The 20,096-nt window shown below is 47.4% G+C and overlaps 1 protein-coding gene across 3 annotated transcripts in view; it reads right to left on the bottom strand.

Annotated features, from left to right (window-relative positions):
- LOC119524462 (ankyrin repeat domain-containing protein 26-like) overlaps window positions 1-20,096 on the bottom strand; it is a 224,687-nt gene that overhangs the window by 131,332 nt on the left and 73,259 nt on the right. For 2 of the 3 annotated variants that reach the window (XM_037823152.1, XM_037823151.1), the window contains one exon: window positions 1,159-1,252. The exons of the other annotated variant lie outside the window; for it this stretch is intronic. In XM_037823152.1, coding sequence (XP_037679080.1) covers window positions 1,159-1,252 — 94 coding nt within the window. The remainder of the gene's footprint in view (window positions 1-1,158; window positions 1,253-20,096) is intronic. 3 annotated transcript variants of the gene reach the window in all.

The raw sequence follows: 20,096 nt of genomic DNA, 5'->3' as shown, positions 1-20,096 counted from the left end.
CATCTCTAGATCTGGGCTCTAAAGTACCCCTCTTCTGCCTTCTTTTTATGAATTATCCTCACCACTTCTTTTCTCTTTGTTTAGCAGTGGTAACTTCCATCTATAATTTCTATTTATTTCTTTCATGCTCCTTACCCTCTCCTATAAACAAAAGCAAAATCATGCCTTTGAACCTTTTATGTCTTAAACTAGGACACACACCATGGCTCATCTTCTAGATTCTTTAAAAGGGAAGTCTACACCCTTTCTGTTCAAAGTGTAGTCTCAAGACCAGCAGTATTGGCATCACCTGGGAGCTTGTTAGAAAGGCAGACTCTCAGACCTTCTGACTCAGAATCAACATTTTTAACATGGTCCCAGGTGATTCATGAAAATCTGAGCCACTCAGGTCTATTCTGAGTCTGCTTCCACATTTCTTTATTTTCACTTATCCTTTTGGAAATTAAATTCCTCCCTGACACTTCCCCAAAACTGAGACTGGATTAAAATTCATAAAGTTTCTAATGAACTTTTTATCAGGCTTTAGGGTCCTTGATATCTCCAAAACTAAACCTGCTCTCTTCTTTCAATTCTCTTATTTTGGTCTATGTGATCCACCCTATGAAGTAGCAACACTTTACATGACATAATATATACAATTAGAGCTGACCATATTGCTTAAATTCCTCCAAGGTAGACAAAACATAGCTCAGTATGATGAGGAGCCTCCTTCATTAATGCCTTCCAAACAATGGGGAAGAGAGTCAGCAGGAAATTAGTGCTCTACTTCTTGGACAAGCTTGGTGTAGGAATCTCACTTCCTATTCTTCCTGCATTTCTAACAGTCTGTTCCTTTTTCTAAAGATTCATTTTATTTGACCACATTCCACTATGCACACCTGATTCTTTTTACTCCCTATATTCTCTGCCTTTCTCATTCATTCTTCTCTTTATGCCATTCCTCTTCCTTATTTCCTGACTGTCCTTAATTTCACTCCTTTGGTAACACTCATAATTTTTAATCTGTTGCTGGCATCTTCTTTAATCACATACAACTTATCTCCATTTAACTTCTCTTTTTCCACACTATGTATTTAATAGGTGATTTCAATTAGAAAACACCAGTGCTCCATGTGTCAAACATTCTGCCAAATGAATTTTTATAAAATGCAGTTTTACCTTCTATTTGTCCATTTAATATATTTTTTCCTTTCTGATCTGTGACTTCAGATAAATGAGCAACATACTTCTGTGGAAGACTCTCAGAGATGCTCTGTTAAAATAATGAAATGCACAAAGATTTCATAATTACTTTCTAAGAAAATAACTGAATTTCCTAGTTTAAAAGCAATTAAACTTAAATATAAGAGCATGTACTAAAAATGAAAACATTTAAATGGAGAACCTCATATACAGTCTCTAGTCTGTATCTAACCCTTATCGTCACTTGGTCATTGATTCTGTAAACTGAGCAAGGAAGACCAGAGCAAACATATTCATATACAAAACACTGATTTATATTCCAACAAGAGACTAACTTCAAAACACCTAACTCTAATTTGCATTTCCCCCCAAAAATAAGAGGACTTTTAAAAATAATGTATTTAAACAAATTCTTTAATAAGTACATTTGTTATAATGCAGCAGTAAAATAAGATGCTTGGCATAAGGAACTTTGGAGTACATCACACTGAGTATAAACCAAACATCTTAGAAGTTGCTTCATGTAGGTAAACAAGGACTCGGAGGAACCTAATTATCTTCTATGACAAATGAGAGCTAATGCTTCATGGCCAAATTTTTTTTGATTTTTATTATGGGGCAAATTATTGAATAAAATGACAAAGTAGTAAGAAAAACTTTTCTTTAGGCTTTGTTTAAGTAATAGGAAACAAAAATGAGATATACCATGCAACTCTTTTCACATTAAGAATTATTTCAAAAAAGTATAGAAAGCTTTAATAACAAGAGAAGAATAAGAACATTTTTAAGCATCTAAAATATGCCACCCACTTATTATGAACACTTTCTTTTCTATATATAATAAGAAAAAGAATGATTATGATAACAGCTATCTCACTTCTTGCTGCTCACTCCAAGATGTTAGATTAAAATGGTGAATAAGATACACAAGACAGTTGTGGTCCACTGTTGTCTCTGTCCAGAATGTTCTTCTCCCACTTTCAAACAACTGGCTCCTTCTCATCCTTCAGTTGGCAGCTTAAAAGTCATGTTCAGAGAGATCTTCTCTAACTACCTAAACCCCAAACCCATACTCAGCCCAGCTAGAAACTCTATGCTAACATTCTCAGTTTCCTTCATATGAACCACCTATAGTGACTTGTTTTTCTGCTTCTACCACTGCAACATAAGCCCTCATTTTATATTTGGTGTCTAACTGCCTGGCACATAGTTGGACTTCAACAACAGAAATGTATTCAAGACCAAAATGTCTAAAAGCTCATCAAGAAGGCCTCAGGTGCCAAATCACTATATAACTACAGGGTATCTCCAGTAGTAGTCTACTGAAACCTAACAAACCCAAAATTATAAATCCACACATCTATTCTAACTTCCCCCTTCTTTGATTGACACTTCTGCCATTTTATTTTACTTCAGGTTTAAAGAAGTGTCAACCAATATTTAGTAAGTCACTAAATAGCATGGTGATCATTTTATCTTATATTTGTATAGCATCCTTTATACATCCTTTTCACAGTTGTTACCAAATTACACATATCTGAAAGGTACAAGAGTACCATTTTTATGAATGAGGTAACTGACATTCAAATGGGTTAAGGAATTTTTTCCAAGATCCCAGAGTTAGTAAGTGACAAAACCAGGTAAACTAACATGGCTTTGGACTTCAAATACAGTGCTTGTACCTCAATGCAGCAGTTGCCTGTATGTAAGAGATCAGGCCCTTCCTACCTCCTTCCACAACAGTCACCTTAGTACAGCTTACTATTACTTTATTATTACATTACTACAAGCATGGCTGTCATAAATGCATTTTATTTTAACTATCCAAAATAGTTTTCACTTATTAAAACACCACTAAACAAAACTGTCTTTATTGTGACCCACATATTTTTACCATTCCCCATGCTTATCCTTCTCCAGAAATATATCTTGCAAACATACTTGACCGTCCAAATATAATAACACTTTCAAGCCCCAGGCATCAACTTTTTTCAAGTTGCAAGTTGTGAAAAACCACTACAATGGGAGAGGGGGCAAGATGGTGGAATAGAGAGGAGTGGAATTTAGTTAGTCCCCTAGAACAACTAATAAACAACCAAGAACAACTAGTACATAATTTGGGATATCTGCTGGGGGACAACCATGACTGTCCACACATTGTACACCAACCTGGATTGGGAGGAATGCATGAGATCACAACATAAAATCTATAAGTAAAAACTGTGGAACTGCACTAGGAGCCCCTACCCCCATGGCAGGCTGAGTGGCAAAACCTCGCTGTGGTAGAAAGCAGTACTGTCTGAGCAAGAAAATAGAGTTCAGCCCAGATCCAACTGGGGTTTTAATTAACAAACGTGAACTGCTGAATGCAAGCTACAAACCACTAACAAGCACACAGAGGCTTTTAGTGATGACTGACCTTTAAGAGCCAGAAGACTCCTCTGTCCTGGGAGAGGGAGCCTAGAAAACCAGGTGTTATCTTTGGCTGCCAGATAAAACTGGGAGGTTGTGGACTGGCTCTGAAAGGGGGCTTTCTGTCCATTTTTCTCTCTCTCAACTTGAGTGTCTCAGTGGAGAATGCCTCAGCCATTTTTAGTTTGCAGCGCTCTGACTCAGACAGGGGTGGAGATAGCAGAGTAAGGGAGACAAAGGAGCTATTTAAATGCAGATGATAACTCCCTAGGGGGTATATCCTCCCTAAGAGGAAAGAGGTGAGGCCCAGCTCTACTACTTGCCTTCCCTTCAGAACCAGACACCAGAACCTGGGGGAAAACAGCCAAAACAGAAACTAAGGGGCCGCATCTCCTTACACCAGTCAGAAGCAACAGGCTGACAGGTGCCACCTACTGGGCAGGTTAGGAAAAGCACAGTGGCTAGAGGCCTCACAGGAAAGGCTGTCAATCTCTAAGACACACCCACAGGGAGACTAGAAACTGAATATAACCCCACTCTGAGATCTGAACCTGTTCTGGTCTGGGAAAATATGATTGGGGTAACCAAGGAAAACAGATGCCTAGACAACAGAAAACTACAATCTACACTAGGAAAAATGAAGATAACGGCCCAGTCAAAGGAACAAACTTACACCTCAATCAAGATACAGTTGAAATACTGTTTCACTTTAATGAAACAATCTATTAAAGACTTTCAAAGAAATACGCTAAATCAAATAAAATAACAAATCAATGAGTTCAGCGAAGATATGGCAAAAGAGATGAAGGCTATAAAGAAAACACTGGGTGAACACAAGGTAGAAATTGAAAGTTTGAAAAAACAACTGGCAGAATCTATGGAAATGAAAGACACAACACAAGAGATGAAAATCACAATGGAGAAAGACAACAGCAGATCTCAAGAGGCAGAAGAAAACACTCAGCAACAGGAGAACAAGACACCTGAAATCCTACACACTAAGGAACAGATAGGGAAAAGAATAGAAAAATATGAGCAATGTCTCAGGGAATTGAATGACAACATGAAATGCATGAATGTACATGTCATGGGTGTCCCAGAAGGAGAAGAGAAGGGAAAAGGGGCAGAAGCAATAATAGAGGAAATAATCAATGAAAATTTCCCATCTCTTATGAAAGACATAAAATTACAGATCCAAGAAGGGCAGCATACCCCAAACAGTATAGATCTGAATAAATACACACCAAAACATTTAATAATCAGATTACCAAATGTCAAAGACAAAGAGAGAATCCTGAAAGCAGCAAGAGAAAAGCAATCCATCACATACAAAGGAATCTTGATAAGACTGTGTGGATTTCTCAGTAGAAACCATGGAGGCAAGAAGGAAGTGGTGTGATATATTTAAGATACTGAAAGAGAAAAACCGCCAACCAAGAATCCTATATCTGGCAAAACTGTCCTTCAAATATGAGGGAGAGTTTAAAATATTCTCAGACAAACAGACAATGAGAGTTTGTTTACAAGATACCTGCTCTACAGGAAATACCAAAGGGAGCATTACAGACAAATAGGAAAAGACAGGAGTGTGAGATTTGGAACACAATTTTGGGCAATGGTAGCAATGTAAGTACACTGAACAAAGATGACTGTGAGTATGGTTGAAAGAGGAAGATTAGGAGCATGTGGGACACCAAAATGAAAGAGGAAAGAGGAAAGATAAAGACTGGGACTGTATAACCAGTGAAACCTAGAGTGCTCAACAATTTTATTTCTTCTTGCTGAATTGCCCCTTTTATTAGTATATAGTGGCCTTCTTTGTCTCTCAAAACATCCCTGCATTTGAAGTCTATTTATCTGAGATTAATATTGCTACACCTGCTTTCTTTTGGCTGTAGCTTGCATGAAATATTTTTTTCCATCCTTTCACTTTCAGTTTCTTTGTGTCCCTGTGTCTAAGATGAGTCTCTTGTATGCAACATATTGATGGTTCATTTTTTTTGATCCATTCTGCGAATCTATATCTTTTAATTTTGGAGTTTAATCCATTTACATTCAACGTTAAAACCGTGAAGGCATTTCTTGAATCGGCCATCTTATCCTTTGGATTATGTTTGCCATATTTTTCCCTCTCTCTATTAATATCCTTTATTGTACCCATACCGAATCTCTTTAGTACTGAACCTTTCTCCAAGTCTCTCTGTCCTGTCTTTGTTTCTCTGTCTGTAGGGCTCCCTTTAGTATCTCCAGTAGGGCAAGTCTCTTGTTAGCAAATTCTCTCAGCATTTCTTTGTCTGTGAAAAATTTAAGCTCTCCCTCAAATTTGAAGGAGAGCTTTGCTGGATAAAGTATTCTTGGCTGGAAATTTTTCTCACTCAGAATTTTAAATATATCGTGCCACTGCCTTCTCGCCTCCATGGTGGCTGCTGAGTAGTCACTACTTAGTCTTATGCTGTTTCCTTTGTATGTGGTGAATTGCTTTTCTCTTGCTGCTTTCAGAACTTGCTCCTTCTCTTCTATGTTTGACAGTGTGATCAGTATATGTCTCGGAGTGGGTTTTTTTGGATTTATTCTATTTGGAGTTCTCTGAGCATTTATGATTTGTGTATTTATGTTGTTTAGAAGATTTGGGAAGTTTTCCCCAACAATTTCTTTGAATACTCTTCCTAGACCTTTACCCTTTTCTTCCCCTTCTGGGACACCAATGAGTCTTATATTCGGACGTTTCATATTATCTATCATATCCCTGAGGTCCATTTCGATTTTTTCAATTTTTTTCCCCATTCTTTCTTTTATGCTTTCATTTTCCATTCTGTCATCTTCCAGGTCACTGATTCGTTGTTCAACTTCCTCTAGTCTTGTACTATGAGTGTCCAGAATCTTTTTAATTTGGTCAACAGTTTCTTTAATTTCCATAAGATCATCCATTTTTTTATTTAGTCTTGCAATGTCTTCTTTATGCTCTTCTAGGGTCTTCTTGATTTCCTTCATATCCCGTACTATGGTCTCATTGTTCATCTTTAGTTCTTTGAGTAGCTGCTCTAGGTGTGTCTCTTCTGGTCTTTTGATTTGGGTGCTTGGGCTTGGGTTATCCATATCGTCTGGTTTTTTCATATGCTTTATAATTTTCTGTTGTTTTTGGCCTCGTGGCATTTGCTGACCTTGATAGGGTTCTTTTAGGGTTTGTAGACCAGTTGAAGTCCTTATCTCTAATTTATCAGATCTACAGCTTCGTGGAGTACACTTTCTCTAACTAACCAGCAGGTGGCGTCCACGAGCCATCTGTTCTCCACAAGCCAGATCTCCCCTGCTTAGCCTTTTTGGTGAGTGGGGGAGTGAGTCTTGTGGGGTCCAATTGGTGTCCCAAGCTTGCGTGTGTATTTGGTGTTGCCTGCCCTGTATGTGGGGCGTGTTTCTGGGCAGTCGGGGAGGGGGGGTGGCCCTAACAATCAAATCTCCCTGATGATCCTAGAGTTTTAAAGCTACTGCAATAGTCTAATCCTTCAGTTCATTCCTGCCACAGTTTGTCTCTGCCACTGACCCACAAGTCTTTGGTATTGGCGTATGGCTCCTGAGACTTGCAAGTGGGCCCCTCTTCCAGGCTGTGCACCCCGGGTCCTCTGTTGAGGGATGACTGTGCTATGTCACAGGTGAGTGCCGTCCCCCCAGGGCAGTTCTGGGCTGCTGGGCTGTGTTGGGAGGCTCCCAGTCTGTTCAAATGATGGCTGAATGGGGCTCTGTTAATTCACACTGCTCCCCCTTCCCAGCTCTGGGACATTTAGCTGAGGTTGCAGGGAAGGCTAATGTCCACGCCCAGTTTTGTGGTGTGTGCCTGTTATTTGAAGCACTTCCGTCACACTGGGTTGTCTGGGGCAGCTCTGGGCTATGGGGCTGGCGATGGGCAGGAGTGTTTCCTGTCCACCAGGATGGTGGCTGTGAGCGGACACCCCCCTTTTCTTGGGAAGTTGTGTTGTTTAGTGAATTTTCTCAGCCACTGGATTATTGCGTTTTGTCTCAGAGCTCTCTTAGTTCTGCTCTTGACTTGACGTGCCCAAATTTCAATTCTTTGAAGCTTTCTGTATTGAGCTTCTTAGAGTAATTGTTTTAGAAAAAGCAAAAAGGATTTAAAAAAAAAAAAAAAAAAAAAAAAAACGGCCCTCCTCAGAGATCTAATGGGTTATTGAAATGCTAATAGACAAAGCAACCAGGGCCATTAAGGAAAGGTGCACAGGGCAGAGAGATCAGCTTTGCTTCGGGATTTGCATATGCGCCTCAAGGCCTGATCTCCGCCCTTCCCCTTTCTGTGTTCACCAGAACTCCAAAAATCCTCTGCTTTTATTTTGGAGTTTTTCGTGTTGTTTTTTTTCTATGCCTGTCTCCTCCCTGCTGGGCTGGCTGCTCTCAGAGTCTCTGGTGTCTGGTCTCAGTCTATCTATGGTTGGAGTTTGAATCAGTAGAATGAGTTTCCGATAAGAGCAGCCACTGCAATTCTCCCTTCTCCTTCCCGGAGCTGACAGCCCCTCCTCCCCCGGGACTGAGCCTGGCAGGGAGGGGCGCGGGTCCCCTGGCCGCAAAAACTTACAGATTTCGCTGATCTCAGCAGTTCCACGTTTTCATGAGTGTTGTATGAAGTATGCCCAAAGTCAGATTGCTCTGTGGTGTCCAGTCCACGCAGTTCCTGGCTTTTTACCTACTTTCCTGGAGGAGTAACTAAAACATACAGCTCACCAGTCTGCCATCTTGCCCCGCCTCTGCCTTTGTCTTTTAAATAATGGATTCTGGGTCGACCATCAGGCCCAGTCTCTGAAGGCAAATTTAGCTGCTTTTCCTGCATCATAATCTCTTGTGCCCTCTGCTCCCCATGCCTTCTCCCCATCCATGCCCCCCCCCCATATCCTTTGGGAAAGTCATACCAAGTTGCCTGTTTTCTCTCGCTGCCTTTCTCTCCCTGGCTCCTCTTTGTTTTACTGACAGTTTCCGAGGAGGCCTGGATGTGACCCACGGACAGACGGGGGTGGAATCGGTGTACACGATATTCCGGGACAGGGAGATCATGTTTCACTTCTCCACAAAGCTGCCCTTTACCGAAGGAGATGCTCAGCAGGTAACCCGAATGGGGAGGGCTTTGGGAGCCCAGGGCAGGCCAGGGCAGCCCGTTTTCATCTGTTAGGCTGGGTGATGGCCTCCCAGCCAGGTTGGGTTATGCTTTCTCAGTAAGTTTGCAGAGCAGCTGCCCTCTATTGGGGGCAGGGGAGAGCGCACAGCTATTTCCAGTTGGCAGATGGGAAAACTGTAGCTCAGGGTGGTTTAGAAAACTTTCTGGAGGTTCCAGACTTGATTAGGTGCCAAGTGAGGAGCAGAGTCCCAGGCTTCCTGACCATAAAAGGGGGTGGGTAAGGGTACATGGTGGGGTCTCCAGATGGGGGCTTGAAGCCCAGCTTTGCCACTTTGTATGTGACTCTGGGCAAGTTGGTTAACCTTGTGGCCTCACTTCCCTTGTCTGTAAAATGGGATAATACCACCTAAGTCAGAGTTGTTGTAGGGATTACCTAAGGTTCTGAATAACAGCTATTTACTATCCAGCAATGCACCTTTTTAGTCCCTTCCTGTCCGAATGGTGTAAAGCTGGTTATTGCTTCAGGTCCCCGCAACCCCCAGCTGCTCTGATTTCACAGTCTCATCTTTTGCCACACCTGCTTGTGGGCAGAAATTTAGCCTTTCCCTCAACCAGGGAAACCTGGATGACATGTCTGCTTCTAGTGTTTTCTTTCTATCTCCCACATTTGCTGCTTCTGATGGCCACATGTCCCAGGGAAGGCCTGGCTCTTGTCTTGCTGAGCCCTGGAAACAGTGGCCCGTGTCTGGCTGTGGCAGCATCATTTGCCCCATCCTGCTCTGCCCCTTTTCAGTCTCTAGGAAAATAAGAAAGGCAAGTGGGCCCTTGCCCAAACCCTGACCCGTCTGTGCAGGGAACTGGGGAGAGAGCACAGATGTAAAATTGTAAACATAGTGCTGGGCTTCTTGGGAAAAAAGGAAATTGGCAAACAAGACAGTGATTTGGCTCCACGATAACTACTGAATGTTCCAGAAACAAATGGGGGCAGAATTCCTTTTGTGTCTAAAGTAGTTTTTCTCTCAGAGTTTCACCTTCAGTCTCTGTTCCCTCATGGCCTCCTTCACCCACTGCTCCAGCCTGGCCTGAGGGTTGTTTTCCGTGTGGCTCTTTCGGAGCCTTTTCATGTACATTAAATAGGGAGCATATCTTGGCACAGAGTGTGGCTCTTGGCCAGGACTATGTAAATATTAGTTTTCTCTTCCCAAGCAATGAACATGTGAGACAGTTTATGTGAGAGCGCCCAGCACCGTGCCTGGTGTGTAGCAGCTGCTTAGTAAATGAGGATGTGAAAAGGTCCAGTAGAGGGTCTGCATGCAGTTGGCGCTTAATAAAGGAATGATTGCATAGGTAAACCCCTCACCAGGGCTTGGTGAGCAGGAGAGGCTCAACATGTTGAATGCAGTTCTGATTTCACAGTCCTCCACCGGACTGCCCTCACTTCAAACACCAGCTGCGAGTGTGGGGATTCCTGGGGTCACCCACACTTCTGACCAGCTGGCTACAAATTTGGGGGTTCCCACTACCCCCTTAGGTTGGATAATTTGATAATTCACTAGAACCAGAAGACTCACAGAACTCAGGAAAGTGCTACACTTACAATTACAGTATTATTATAGCAAGAAGGATACTAATAACAAGGAGTCAAAAGAAGAGACCACAGGGAGAGGACTGGAAGGTCTCACAAACCAGGCTTCTGGAGTCAGGATGTGTCCCCTTCCTGGCACATTGATGTGCATTTACTAACTGGAGAAGCTAACCCAAGCTTTGGTGTCCAGGGTTTTCAATGGGGTTTCCTTACGTAGGTGTGACTGATGGTTGAGTTTAACCTCCAGGCCCTCTTCCCTTCCCGGGGCTGGGACTGATACTTTGGCCCAAAGCCCCACCCTCTAACCTACCTGGTTGGTCTTTCCTGTGTGGCTGGCCCCACCCTGAGTCATCTTCCAATACACTGTCAGGTGTGTATCAGTACATTTGACTTAGATGCTGTTTCCACCTGTCAGAGGAGCCTGGCCTGGGACCCTTCTCAGGTCAATTAGGATTTGCAACTCAAAGCATGAAACAACAAAAACCACATTTTAAGATCACCAGTGGAAACAATTGCTGACGTGATCAGTATAAAGAAAACCGGGCACTCAGCAGGACTCGAACAGGTGTTGCCTTCAGACAGAGATGAACAAAGACATTCCCATCGGATCAGGGGACATTCCATGTTCCCCCCCAGGAGCCTGGAAGGCCAGATGTCTCTCTGGCCCCCAAATTCCTTATTATGCACATTTGAAACCATGCATGAGAACAGCCCGACATGGCTCCTGACACATAGTAGGTACTTGGTGCTTACATGTGTGAACGCACTGGCTCAGCCGGGCAGTGGCTTTCTCCCTCCTCCATGACTTCGCCTGGCGAGAGTGTCCAAGCCTCTGCACACAGCTCTTCTCCCCATTGGTAAAATGATCCACCTGCTCATCCCTGCTAACCCACATTTGCATCAATAGTCGTCCTATTCCTGCACCCCCCCCCACCCCACTCCCCGCCTGTGCAAGCTCCTCTTCCAGGAAGCCTTCTCAGATTACCATCAGACCATCTGATTTTGCCCTCCTCTCTGTCCCCATGGCTGTCGGGCACTTCATAGGCAGCAGCTGGTTTGGCACTTGCTGGCTGGTGGCTTTGTTAGTGTTCTCAGGTGGCTTCCCCTGTGTTTGTGTCTCTCCCGGATCAATTACAGGCTCTACCAGGGCAAGACCTGGATTCACCTTTTAAATATTCTCCCTGGGTCCTGAGTCAGGGCTCTATACACTGTAGAGTCAATGACATGCTTAAGATGCTTGCCAGCTTCTCCCTAACAACTTGGGAAGCTTCCTTTTTTTTTTTTTTTTTTTTTTTTTTGTGACTTCTAAAGATTGAAAGAAAAATTTCCCTGGAGAGCTAAGTCCTAGGGTCCCAGGGTTTATGTATAATGGTAAAATAATGGGGAGTTTCTTGTGCAGATCTATTCTGTTTTCAGGATGTTTCTGTCTGACTTGTAAAAATTGCACACTTTTTGTTTAGCTCCAGAGAAAGAGACATATTGGGAATGACATTGTGGCCATCATCTTCCAAGAAGAAAACACACCATTTGTTCCAGATATGATTGCCTCCAACTTTTTGCATGCCTATATTGTCGTGCAGGCTGAAAACCTGGGCACAGAAACCCCGTCCTACAAGGTAAGGAGAAAGCTTGTTGTAGGAAGTGGTGAGCCTAGGCACCTCCCTGCATTTTATGGATTCAGCGATGTCAAAGGACATTGGCTGGCCACAGCTCTTCAGTCCGTTCTCCAGAATGGCCCTTGTAGTGTTAGTGTTGGTTTAAATGATGCGTTATGTTTCCCACGAGTTCTCAGGCTTCTGAGATTTGGGACTGGAGTCTGGGTGAGCTCCTTCTGAGATTGTCTCATCCGTCCTGTGCCTCCAGGCTCGCCAGCATCTGACTCAAGGACTGAGAAGCCCCGAATGCCCCTCTCGGGAATCTGGTGGTGCTACTTGCTAGAGTAAGGCAGAGCCAGAGGAGAGAAGAGAAGAGAAACAAAGTGGAGAGGATTATCAGGAATGGGGAGAGGAAGAAGGGTGGCAGTCAACAAAGGAAAGAAAGAAAAGCACAAATGTTTATGGTGAGGAGGTTGGAGAGGAGGGGGCCTGGTGGACCCTGGCCACTGGGTGCAACCCTCTGGTCTCATCGTTCTTTGGAAGACTTCCAGGGACGGAGGGGCTACAAGCATTTGCGTCTAAGCCTCCTGATCAGTAGGTGTTGGTCAGTTTGGCTCAAAATCCTCGCTAATGTAGATGGACTGAGAGAATGGAGCCCTCCACCCTCAATAGCTCTCGCCCTGCCCACTCCTGGTGGTTGGCTCCTGCTAGTCCTCACCGCCCCTTCTCCAAGTGAAACAATCCCAATTTTTTGGGCAACGATGTCTCTATTTCAGTGTTGTTAGGGGAAGGTGGGACCCAAGAGATAGCTTGAGGCAGGGTTTTCAAGGTGGATATTGGGTGGCCCCTGAGCCCCTCCCAGAAAGGTGCAACATTATTCTTGTGTACTTTGCATTTTGTGGGGACAGAGACCATTCAAATTCTCAGAGGCCTCCTGGCTCCCCAAAATGTTAGGAACCACAGGTCTAAGGGTGAGAGAAAAAAATATGTCTGTCATTGCTAATGGAAAACAATGAGGCCTGGAAATGTTTCCTATATAATAATTTAGGCCCCTGCTGCTTAAACTGGGATTCATGAAGCCATAATGCCTCACTACCATCTTCGTGAAGTGTCAGTTTTGCTCAAAGATTTAGGAAAAGCAAATGATGCTATCTAGTTGTTATATCAGTACAAACTCAGATACATTAAGTGCAAAATTTACATCAACTTTTAAAATCAAATGAGATTTAAAAAGCAAACCTTCCCTTGCGTTGAGGTGAGCTCATTCCTTTATGTGCCTACGTTCATGTTTTTGCTTTCTTGCCATTTGAGCAATTGTGGCTGAAAGTTGGAGATGCCCCGGTCTGGGCATTTTCTGGAAGGCTATAAAATCACCTTTTTTTTTGACCGAAATGGACATTCACTTCTAACAGCTTGTTTGCTTAATTTGGTGGTGGAAGGAAGTTGACTTGTTCAGTGTCTATTGAGTGCCAGACCCATGCTGGGGGGAACGTGTGGAGGTGACCTGCAGAATCAGCCCTCAGGGCCTTCCTGACCCTGAGAAAGGTCACAAGAGCCGGTGTGTGTGGGTTGGCCATGGGGCAGCTCAGATACCCCAAGAAGGAGCCCCAAAGTGAAGCCGGGTGTAAGGAGGCTCCTGACCCTGCCAAGTGGCCCCATCTGCAAGTAGCTTGTCTGTGAGGCCTCTGCTGGCAAGGTGAGGCCTATGGTGGACCTGTAGGGTTCCTTTTTAGTTCCTAATAGGAAATGGATCTCAGCTAACTGGCTTCTCCACTTTCTCAAGAGCTTAGTGGAGTGGTGCACCCAACCAGAGAGAATCAAAGACGTACACACAGCACCACACCACACCCCTCCAACTTTGATCCTAGAAGTCTTCACAGCAGCAGTCTCTGGTCCAGGAAAAAGCACTGTCCTTGGAGAGGTGGCAAGAAGTAGAGAAGCAAGGCCTCCAGGAAGAGTGGGACAGAGTCCCAGGGACCTGGAACCTTCCACTCCAACTTCAGGCAAAAACTGAGGCTGGAGGACAAGTGTGAATGGGAGTCAGGGAGGCAGAGGGCAGCGAGGGAAACCAGCCTTCCAGGGTGCTCCCCAAAGAGCTGTCCATCTATGCCCCAGCAGCATCCCAGGTAGTGAGGGGACTGCCAGAGGACCTGGTTAGAACCCTCAGTGGGTCTGGAGTGAAATGGGAACCTTGACTTGCCCTGCAAGTTAAGTTTCCCAGGGGCTGAGGCCTCCCCAGGAGGTAGAGCTGCGGGGAAAAACTGTGCTTGAAACAGCCCCAGATTGAGAAGCTCACCGGAGCCTGGGGGTTCTGGTCTGGGCCCTGGCTCTGCCTGGCTCTGTGGCCTTGGGCCAGTTCCTCCCTCTTTGGCCCTCTGTTTCTGCTGGTGTGAAATGCAAAAGTTGGACCAGACACTTCCCAGATGCCTTCCAGGCCTGACATCCTATGGGAGAGGAAGGAAGAGTTGAGAAAGGAGGATGTGTGGTGTGTGTGTGTGTGTGTGTGTGTCTGTGTGTGTGTGTGTGTGTGTTGGATTAGTAAGTGATTTGGGGGAACTCTAGTGGTTTCAGATGCCCGTTATGAGGGATCAGCAGAAGAATTAAAAGAAAACTGGGGGTGACGATACTATCTCTTCCTGGGTGTTTGCTCTGTGCCAGGCACCGTGCTTGGCCCGTAGAAGCAGGCTCTTCTTTCATCCTAACAACCACCAGTGAGGCGGGGCCACTCGTTGGCCCTGCTTTGTAGGAAGGAAATGGAAACCGAGGCTGAGAGCTCAAGTCCCTTCTGGCCCAAGGCCACAACCCAGGGCAAGTGGAACCTGGAATCCCTGCGCAGGTGGGCCTGTATCTTCATCCCTGAGCCGCCCGCAGGTGAGGACTTGGCCCCATGAACTTGAGTGTCAACAAATATCATATCGTATTAGTTTTCAGAAGCTAACTTCGTCCCCATCCTGCCAGGTTGGAAGGAAATCCCCTCTGAGCCTTCGCTAGGATTCCCTCCCCAACTTCTCTGAGGAGCACCCCCACCCCTGTTCCTGAAGTCGTGTCTCAGGAATCCTAAGCAAAGCAGGCCATTTGGGGAGGGGTCCTGCCCTTGTACACCCTCCCCCTTTCCTATCACTACCAACATGTTGCTTGAACAGCCCTTCATGGTCCTCTAAGCTTCCAGGCCACACTGGGACGTAGGGATTTTGGTCGAGTTCGTAGCCCTCCCTGGTCCTCCTTATTATCACACACCCCACTCCTCCTTCCTCTTTCCAGACTTGAAGACCCCTCCCCTGAGACACCTGCCTCTTCTGCTGCCTCCTCAGGCCCACCCCATCCCCCTTGCTGGGAGGGCCCAAGCCAACCCCTCACTGAATTTAGAAAACAGGAAGGTGGGCTGTGTTCAGGCCACTTCTGCTTTCAGTTCGGCGACCCACATATCCCCAAGAGAGGCAGAAGCCTTGGCTGTCTTGCAGTAGGGTGGGGAGAGGGAGCAGGGTGAGGTAAAGGTGTGTGGCCGTCATCCAGGCAGAGCCTGCCCACTGCCACAGTGGGCTCTCTGGCTGGGAGACTTGTGAGGATTTAGGAGTGGGTTGGAAGCCACCTTTCCCGTCCGGCAGGGACCACGCTAATGCAGGCATCAGCAGGACGGGGACATTGAGTTGGGGCAGCTGGGAAAGGGTGAGAGCTGGACCTGGCCTCTGTCCTTCTTCCCAGATGCCTGCCTGCCTCCTGGGGAACCTTCTCTGGCCCATCTCTCCAACCCCAAATTTGGACTCTCTGGGCTGAGATCTTGACTGGGCAGGTGGTGGGGAAACTGTGTGCAGTGGCTGGAACCCAGCCAGAAATCTCGTCAGCTAAACACATACAGGTTCCCAACTCTGGGTACTGCAATTTGGGCTGTGCAGCCAGCCTCGAGCTTGGGGAGACAAGGCTGTGTTGACCGGCCCTCTCTGGCTCCCTTCTCTGGACCCTGGCAGGGCCTTTCCTTGGCGTGCCTCCAGGCTGCCTGCTCTCCCAGTCTGGCAGAACCCCTGTGTCTGCCCTACTTCACAGGCCAGGGAGCTGGTGGTGTGCCAGGGCTGAGCTCACATCAGTGGCCACCAGGGAAGGGACAGGGTGGTCTCCTGAGAGCCTTTCAGCCTTGTGGGTTGAGAATGGGTGAAACCAGGGCACCTCCATGCAGAGAGGGGAGTGGAGGTGTGAACCAGTCCCAAACCTGGGAGACCCCCAGGAAGAGGTCCCTGATGCTTCTCTCCCACCCCCAAGTTTTAGACTAGACCTGTGAGCTCTGTTCAAGCCTCACCCAGACCAGCCGACGCTGTGTGTGGGCCCAGGGCTCCCAAACACAAGGCCACTGACTGTACAAAAGCTCCCAGGAGTGTATAAAGTTGCAGATTCCTGGCCCTGCTCCAGAGCTTCTCATCCAGAGGTTTGGGGTGGGGCACACTCGGAATGATTCAGATGTGTGGCCAGGTTTGGGGGTCACTGCTGTGGGAAAAGAACCCCAGAGGTGGGTTGGGAGAGATCTGGGTTCTCTGCTCATCTCTGCAGATGGTCAGCTGTGTGACTTTGGGGAAATCACTGCATGTCTCTGGACATCTGTTTCCTTATCAGTACAACAGGGATAATAATAATTCTCACCATGCCTTCTCTTTAGGACTGACACCACAATCAAATGAGGTAATGAGATACATCTCCGGGCACTTGTACTGAGTTATAGCTAGGGTCCGGGGATGCTCCTCTGTGCCATCTGGTCACCTTGCCAACATTTGCTTCTGGCCTCCAGGGATGCAGATAAGAGAATGTGGGTGGCTCGGCACGGCCCATCCCCACTTCTAGGACCAGTGTCTCAGTGCCCACCCTGGCGAGGACTCACGGGAGCCTTGTGTTTGTGTCCTGTGAAGGGGAGGAGGGAGCGGCAAATAGATTTGCCGTGGAGAGCACGGCTCCCAGGTGGGCAGGGCACGGAGCGTGCTGTCATCTGCAGCTCTGACCTCTATGCTCCCGACCCACACTGCGACCCTGATTTCAGGTCTCTGTCACTGCGCAGGAAGACGTGCCTGCCTTCGGCCCACCTCTGCCCAGCCCCCCTGTCTTCCAGAAGGTAAGCTCTTCTCTCTGTTCCTTTAGTACCCAAGACTCCAGGTTTTAGTACTTGGTTGGAGTAGGGCAGAGTTTGGCCTCGTTCCATTGGGGAGGCCCTTTTGCAGGTTTCAGGGGAACTCTCCTTACCTGGGGTCTCTCCCCATCTCTCCCTGTGCTGCCAGTTTGGCTCACAGAGGGCTGCTTGTAGGGGTGTTGGATGCAGGGTTACCTTTCTGCTCAAAGAAGGGTTTTTAAAAAATACAATGTTCCAGTTCCAGGAGCTTTTGCAAGAATTGCCTTTGGACATGGAAATGTCCCCTGTGGGTGTGGAGGGTTGATTTCCCTGGCCCAGGGAAGCTGGTGTCCATGCTGTCATGTTAGCAGGTGAACTTGCCCTGGATTATTTTTGATCAAGTGTCAGCCCCTTTCTGGGGCTCTTCCTGGGTCCCCAGTTCTGCCTACCTGTAACTGTGGCCGAAGCCCTTTTGGGAGAGGCTGAGAGTGGGCCAGCTCCCGGGGCCTCTTGTGTGTTCCAGGGCCTGGAGTTCAGGGAGTTCCTGCTCACCAAGCTCACCAACGCGGAGAACGCTTGCTGCAAGTCGGACAAGTTTGCAAAGCTGGAGGTAAGAGCATGGTTTCTGAAGGTCTTCCCCCTGCCCTCCTTCCTGGCTGCCCCCTGGCTGGCCTCTCTCGGGGTTCTGGGGGCCACTCAAGGTGGGATGCGCCATCATTGCCTTGCTAAGCTCCCGGCCCCGTGTTGGTAGGGGAGCTCTTTCTTGTGGAAACCCCTTGTGAACTTCAGGTCTCGTCAACCCTTCAGCAATCATTTATTGGGCACCTGCTGTATTCCAGGCCCGTGCTGCACTCTGGGAGACAGGGATAAGCGAGACACAATCCCTGCCCTTCTGCAGCTCACAAGCCAGTGGGTGGGGGCCATCCATAGACGGTTACAGGGCCATGGCTCAGGAGGCAGTGACTGCTTCTGCCCGTGGGACGTGTTCAGGGAAGGCTTCTTGGAGGAGGTGACCCTTGAGGTGCCGAATCTTGATAAGTGATGAGCGTTTGCTCATCGGGAGGAGAGAGTGGGGAGGAGCATTCCAGGCATGGGGGAGCAGTGTGGGCACAGGCCAAGTAGAATCGGAAAACATTCCTCTTCAGGGAACGTCGGAGGGCTTGGTGCACCTTGGGGATGGAGTGGTGGGATTCAGCTGGAAAAGGCGGTTGGGATCAAATGGAGAAGGGCTTTTAGCTAGAGGTGATGGGGCACTAATATGGTTTTTCAGGAGAGTGATGTGTTTGATTTGTGTAATAGAAGGATAACTCTGACAATGGTGAGGAGCTGGAGGGAGGGAGGACACTTAGAAGCCGTCACAGGGGTCCAAGAGAGATGGCGCTTTACACCCGCCCAGGAGAAAATGGTTTAGGGTCAGTCGGTAAGACTTGGTGGACTCCTGGATGTAATGGTGGGGAGTACAACTGTAGGGTGACTCTTAGGCCTTTGACATGGGATCTTCACTGATACGGGGATGACTGGGAGACAGTTCTGTTTAGGACCTGTTGCTCTGGAGGTGTCTGCAAATGCTGGGCTGCTGCAAGGACTCGTGGAGGGCTGTGTGAATGGCGCCCCCTGGAGGCTGCGTGAATGGCCCTGGACAAACGTGGTTGGGGAGGACCAGTGGGCAGCTGGGTGTCTGGACTGTGGGACTTAGGGCAGAGATCTGGGCTGGGGGTCACCAGGGCAGAGGTGGTGGCCAGGGCTGTGGGACTGGTGTGAAGGTCCAGGGGCAGGAGGTGGAGGGCAGAGGGCTGGGCATGGAGCATTAGGCGTTCGCTCAAGCACTGGGGGCCTGGGCTGGGAGGCGTTTGGGCAGAGTGGCAGCCTTCAGGCGTCCAGAGCCCATCTGGAGAGGAGCACACCTTTGTCCTCAGTGCCAGCTCCACGACCCCCAACCCTCTTCCCTTCTAGGACCGGACGAGGGCCGCCCTCCTGGACAACCTTCATGATGAGCTCCATGCCCACACACTGGCCATGCTGGGACTGGGCCCAGAAGAGGACAAGTTTGAGAATGGTGGCCACGGGGGATTCCTGGAGTCTTTTAAGGTTCGGGCCCGTGTGTGGCAGGGAGGGGCGGGGCGAAAAAGGGAAGCTGTCCAAGGCCTCTGTGATCCTGACCGCAGCGCCCCAGTGCCAGGCAGAGGTGGCCAGACCAGTCAGGGCACCAAGTGTGTTTGCAGAGGGCACGGGCATCAGGAAGCACGAGAGCTTGGGGCAGCCTTCCTCGCCAGCAGTGACTCCAGTGTCCCCTGCAACCTGCCTCGACCTGGTCCAGTTCCCAGCTCAGGAACCTGATAAGCAGGGATCGGTAAAGACTTAAGCAGCGGGACAAACCAAGATCATCATTGCTTTCACCCACTTCCTTCTGTGGTTGGGATAAAGATATAGCCTAGCAGTCTTCAGCAGCTAATGTGGGGCACTGCAGTGAGTTCTTCCCAGCCAGCAGGGCAGTGGAGGGCCTGGCTAGGGTCAGGGGGAAGGGGTTACAGGCAAGTCCCTTGGGGCTTTGCATGGGGAAGGACTTTCTAAATAGAATGGTCTGCTAAATGCAGCAGTGAGCTCCTTGCCCCTGGAAGTATGCAAGGAGAGCTTGCGCAGCCACTTAGCTGGTGTCTGGTGGAGAGGGTTCAACCCTCATGTGCTTGTCAAGTGCTTGTTGGTCCACATGGCCCTGCCATTCCGCGTCTGACTTCAGCCTGTCTGTAACTGTGTGTGTTTGGCTGAATTATTATTACTTTCCTTGTCAAACAAGGGGACTGGCTGAGAGAGGCCGTGGACTCCTACACCGACTTTGAGGTAGAGCCTTGTTTCGAACCCAGATTTTCTGGTTCTTAGGCCAGCGTTCTGCTGGATCACCCATTTGGGGGGCAGATTGTGTAAAGTTGGGGTTAGACTTGTTATATGAAAATCCCAGCTCTGTCACTATTGATCTGTGTGATCTCGGGCAAGTTCTTTAAAGTCTCTAAGCTACCATTTTCCTATCAAAACAACACAGGGACGAGAAATAGGATGCCCGAGAATTAATTGACTGATGCCTTGAAAAGTGCATGTTGCCTGGAATACATTAAATGCTACAAA

This window comes from Choloepus didactylus, assembly GCF_015220235.1.
Source record: "Choloepus didactylus isolate mChoDid1 chromosome 11 unlocalized genomic scaffold, mChoDid1.pri SUPER_11_unloc1, whole genome shotgun sequence".
Lineage (NCBI taxonomy): Eukaryota > Metazoa > Chordata > Mammalia > Pilosa > Megalonychidae > Choloepus > Choloepus didactylus.
Note: the sequence above shows the minus strand (reverse complement) of the source record. Positions and strands in the feature narration are given on the sequence as shown.